The sequence below is a fragment of the Pholcus phalangioides genome, unplaced genomic scaffold (genome assembly GCF_987345545.1).
Source record: "Pholcus phalangioides strain wild (caught in Gottingen) unplaced genomic scaffold, Ppha-v1.0 ptg000016l_1, whole genome shotgun sequence".
Lineage (NCBI taxonomy): Eukaryota > Metazoa > Arthropoda > Arachnida > Araneae > Pholcidae > Pholcus > Pholcus phalangioides.
In genome coordinates this window covers 3,026,723-3,031,891 of record NW_028301609.1, presented here as the reverse complement: position 1 = coordinate 3,031,891, position 5,169 = coordinate 3,026,723, and the positions used below count along the sequence as shown (strand labels likewise).

Sequence of the window (5,169 nt, the reverse complement as noted above, 5' to 3'; positions counted from 1 at the left end):
TTATGAAACTAACCAAGTTTTGCTTCGCGTTAATGTTTATCCCTATGAAACACAAAACATTTTAGGAAAATAACTTCCATAGTAAAATTGGTAGAGTAAACAATCGCAAACGTCATTTCCCACGTTCTTTTTTCTCCAAGGACATTGCACATTCATGCATCAGGCGTAATGGGGAAGATATACGGTCGATCCCGCTTATAACGTTTTCCCGCTAGTACAACTTATTTTCGTAGTCTCAACTCTAAGTAATTCTCATAAGGATTTCCCGTTTAAAGCGTTTTCCCGCTTGCAACGTTTTTTCATGACCGTTTTTTGAAAAACGTTATAAACGGGATCCACTGTATAATAGCGAAAACAGGGATGAGAACGAAGTTTTGCTTCTTGCTGTCCAAATAAGGATATTCTGTCTAATAACAATTTAGATGCAGGGTTTACTTGCCATGTTAATGGGGACTGTGAGCAGTACCGTCTTAAAGCATCGGCCCAGCCGGGTACTGTCCGGGAGGGGGAGGTGTCGCAAAAATGAGAAATGGTTGAGAAATTCTCGGGAATTTATGAGATAGGTCACTGTCGCATATTATATATACCGCATACCAGAAGCATGAATGTGCAAATTCTCCTTTTTTTATCAGATGGAATACCTTAAGTTGAAAATTGTTGTTCAAAAAAATCAGTTGGCCCGGGTTCCCCCTCTTAAGACGGCTCTGGGGCTGAGGGCAAATGACCCGTCTTTATGAAACTTAAGTGAGGGCAAGTGGCTCACTTTTCATTAAAAATCATTTAGCGTGAGAGGAGAGAGAGAGCAATCGACATATATATATATATACCAGCACCTCCTACAGATAGATCTATCTCTAGGAGGTGTTGCTTATATCCTCTGCAACAACAAAAGATCCAGCTGAAACTGCCATTTACAGTAGAACCTCTCGATAACGGACACCCATGGGACCAAAACTTCTGTCCGCGAACGGAGAGTGTCCACTATTGCGGAGGTACGATATTCAATAGAACCTCGTTTGTATGACTTTCACATTTATACGACGTTTGGCTTTGGCTCAACTGGTTCCTATATGTTACTGTGTAAAAGTGATATACCGGTGGTTATGCATAATCATCAATCGTCTCGATATAAAGAAAGTTCCATTAAATTTCCTTACATTTATAACTTTTACCGGTGATTATGCGTAATTTCCGAATAAAATTGGGAAGTCTGATATATATATGGAAAATTTTATACCACTTTTTCTCTTCATAAAACCAATTAATTATTTTTACCCTTACATGATACGTGAACTACACATATTGTGCAATAAAAATTGAATTAAATTAAAATAAGAGTGTGGAGAAGAAATAAAATCCATACATTATCAGTTATGTCGGCTTTCCTCACACGTATCAACATTTACAAACAAAACCAACATTACCATTCGGAATCGGCATCCTGGCCCATAATTGTGTTCAGTTACTCAAGCAATTAATTAACGGATTATCATATATACCAAAACGAGAGAGCTTTGGATTTATACATAATCACCGTTGAATATGATAAATTCTTGATTGTATGTACAAAACTTCACAGAGTTTGGAAAAAAAATGGGAGTTTGCCAGATTTTACTGTCCGCTATCGAGAATGTCCGCTAACGGAGAGTGAAGTACATTAAAGCCCCTATTCCACGGGATCGGGAATCAGAAAAGTGTCCATTAAGGGAAGTTCCACTGTAGTTGGAAAAATACCCATCTAGTTGATTTTCTTGTTATTGTGCGCTAGTTGTTTTTCGAGTCTTTTTCAAAAACTTTTTCTTTGTACTGGTAATCTATTATTAAATTACGTGAAAATACGGAAATGTTCTCTAGAAATATGGGACGTATGGCCATCTAAATAATGAATAAAATTAATTCTGGTTTTTAAAGATCTATTTCTAGTTGTTTTTCGATGAAGAATCTAGTTAGAAAATTTTTGACTGTTGGTTGGCAACACTGTAGAAAGGCACCCCCCCCCCCCCCCCAGATGTTGGCGTTTGTGATTTTTGATTGTGAAAAATTGTTATCGTTGTCTTTTATGTCGGCTGAGTTGGTTTTCTGTAGTGCCCAACCTCTTCCGATCTAGAATAAAAGAAAGCGTAGCTGCTGCGTATTTCCCAAAGGATATACACTGTGTGTGATGTCATTTTTTAGTTACCTTTACACCGGTTTGTTTTCGGTGTATTTGATGGAGAGCACGAGGATTGAGCGGTTAATGAATCCGAAGCATCAGCCATTTATGAGGGGAGAGTAGCGTAGGAATTCCGCGTTCCGTTTGCCATCCGATTCACTTTTAGTTTCAGAACTTTTTCTCGCAGTGACTAATTCCAATTCGTAGTTTCAGAAAAGGTGGTGAAATTCTTCGATTCATCATGCCAAAAGTGCGCATGTTCTCTATGATCGCTTTGAATAGAATCAAACACGACGTTAAAGATATCACTGAAAATCCTCTACCAGGGATATGCACGCAGCCGAGCATCGTGGACGAAAGGATCGTGCACGTCATAATCAAAGGACCGGTAGGAACACCGTACGAGGGCGGATTCTTCTATTTCTGCGTGACTTTCCCGACCAACTATCCGTTCGGATCGCCTGTTGCGAGGTTGGCAGCACCCGACGCTTATTACAACGTCTTGATGAATCCACACTTTTTCACCGACGGAACCGTGGGGAGCAGCAGCGTGAAGGGTGACCTGGAGAGTTGGCCCTGGTGGGATGCGTACATGACCTTGAAAGACTTCCTACTTAAGATCGAGTCGTTGCTCAACGGGGAGCCGTTCATTGGCCAGCCGGAATTGAACGAGAGGATCAGGTACTTGACCATCAAGACCTTCGTCTGCGACATGCTGGAATCCAAGAAGCAGAAAACGCTCAGAATACCCGCTGTCCTAAGAGAAGCCATGAAACAGTCCTTCTTGTTGAAGTACGACTTCTACTTGAATGTCTGCAACGAGCACGAAAAGAAAAATACTTGGACTGCCCCCGGAACGACCAAAGAGGATCTCGACTACCCATCTCTGAAGGAGAAGCTTCAGAAAATCAAACAGGAGATCCTGCTCAAAATGAATGGTCCGCCTGCTCAACAAATTGATGAACCACAGGGGGAGAATTAACGCTTAAGGCGATTCATCGAATGGTCCCCGAGTCTTAATTAGCATTTCGATTCGATAGCCGGATTATACATATTGTAGAATAAATCGAGTATAAGAAGAAAAAAAATGGTTGGATTGTTCTGGTTATAATCGAGACTTATATCAACGCACAAAGTGTGTTCATGAATTATGAGATGGTATACAATAATATGAAGTGAAGCAACTTTAATTCTGATGTCTGGTACATGTCGCTTAATGGGATCACATGGAAACTATGGGTTTCTGATAACAATAGCCTAATGATAACTATATCCAAAAGTACCGTTTGCTCGGTGACCATACACCCCATTTGGTTGAACGCGACGTAAGGTAAACGTTAATTGGTAAAACGGGACAATTGTTTTCTTTCCGCCGCTTAATCTGATCACATCGGGAATCGCAAAAAAAAAAACTTCCGACGGAAAACAGATAGTATTATCCGAAGTCCTGACAACTTCGAGTTGCGAATGCGAGCCAGTCTTCAACTTTTCTCTCCACAAAGAGCATGCAGAACTTCAACATAATACTCATACTGTATAACACAAAAATTCGAGCATTTTACCTATTTTGGCATGAACCGATTCATTAGAAACTCCGCAGAGCAGTGGTTCTCAAACTTTTGTCACCATTGGACCCTTTGACCAATCCATGGTTTATCTGCGGCTCCCCAGAATAATTCGGTAAATATTTTCCCATATAGAAGAACCACTTCTATGCATTGATTGGATCACAAATCAACATCTTCAGTTCACCGTGACGAATGATGGTTGTGCTCCTAGGAGCCGCGACGCACACTTTGAGAAACACTGCCGCAGAGCAATGTGTACGGCGCGCATGTGCGGTTAAACAGTGGTAGTAGTATAGGCGGAGATAGACTTGGAAGTCTGGGGTGACACGATGATGATTATGTGAATTCATATATGCATATACACATTACATCAGTCAACTTCACCTTTGACGCTGGGGGGGGGGGGGCTCAGATTGTTAGGTACACACATGCATGTATTTCCATTACAATTCATTCAGTAGTAAATTACCAATGGCGATAGACCAGGGTCGTTCTCTGTTTGAAAGAAAGAATCCATTGAAATACGGACGTTTCCCAACCAATAGTATCACGGAAACGATGCCAGCAAAGTTTCTCAAAAGCGGGCCGTGAGCAGAGACGTCTTAACTCATGGGGGCCCATCCTGGTTCGACCCAGGGGCCTCAAGAGCATTAAGGGGCAATCGTGATAATGAGATTTGATACAATTATCTTCAAGAGTAAGTAGGGAAAAATGGTAGTTGTTTACTTTGACCTAGATAGGGCCCCCTCCCCAGGACATCATTTGGCCCGGTGGCCCATGCTGTTGTTAAGACGGCCCTGGCCGTGAGGTATTTTAAATACGTAGCGTTGATCTTGTTTCCCATTGTGCAACGAACGTTAAAAAGCTTGTGAATGCTTACTTCAAGAACTCAAAATTAATTGTACCACCTACAACATCCAAAACAATTTCAGTAAATTCTATCAACAAAAATGGGGTAGGCTGTGTGATAGACAGGGCCCGAGGACCGCAAGTTTTGACGTGAATATACTTTTTGTGCCTTGAATCACGTGATAGGTGCATCATCATCGGCTTCGTCTTTGAAATAGCGAACAAACCAATATCGTCTATTTTCGTTGTGAACTGCTCGAGATATAACGGAAAACAATTCGTTAGGCATCAGAGCAGTGGCCCTGGTCAACACCCACTAGAAAACAAATTCTCTAGTAGGTGTTGCCCTGGTGCCCAGACGGGAAGAGATATTGAAACTGGAGGGATATCATTGGGTGCAAGCACCTTTGCAAGGTTCATCTGACGATACCATTGCTTTTGACTTTCGTTGGGTACTTCCTGAGATATGAGCGTTTAAAGAATTTCGTCACGCATCTTAGCGAATGATCCCAGTATCGTCAGATGATTTAAAAGACGCAAAAACTCGCCCCTACATATTTTAAAGAAAACACGAGAAACTCAAAAGAAATTCAACGTAAG

General features: G+C 41.3%; 1 protein-coding gene across 1 annotated transcript; it reads left to right on the top strand.

The window, feature by feature from the left end:
• The first annotated feature begins 2,393 nt into the window (after positions 1–2,393).
• LOC149074894 (ubiquitin-conjugating enzyme E2 Z-like) lies at positions 2,394–3,134 on the top strand. The gene has a single exon (XM_089245973.1). The coding sequence runs from the start codon at positions 2,394–2,396 to the stop codon at positions 3,132–3,134; it is 741 nt and encodes a 246-aa protein (XP_089102099.1).
• Positions 3,135–5,169: the final 2,035 nt, after the last annotated feature.

What these genes read in the sequence shown, in the direction of transcription:
- LOC149074894 (XM_089245973.1), top strand. Translation starts at nt 2,394, where the DNA reads ATGCCAAAAGTGCGCATGTTCTCTATGATCGCTTTGAATAGAATCAAA.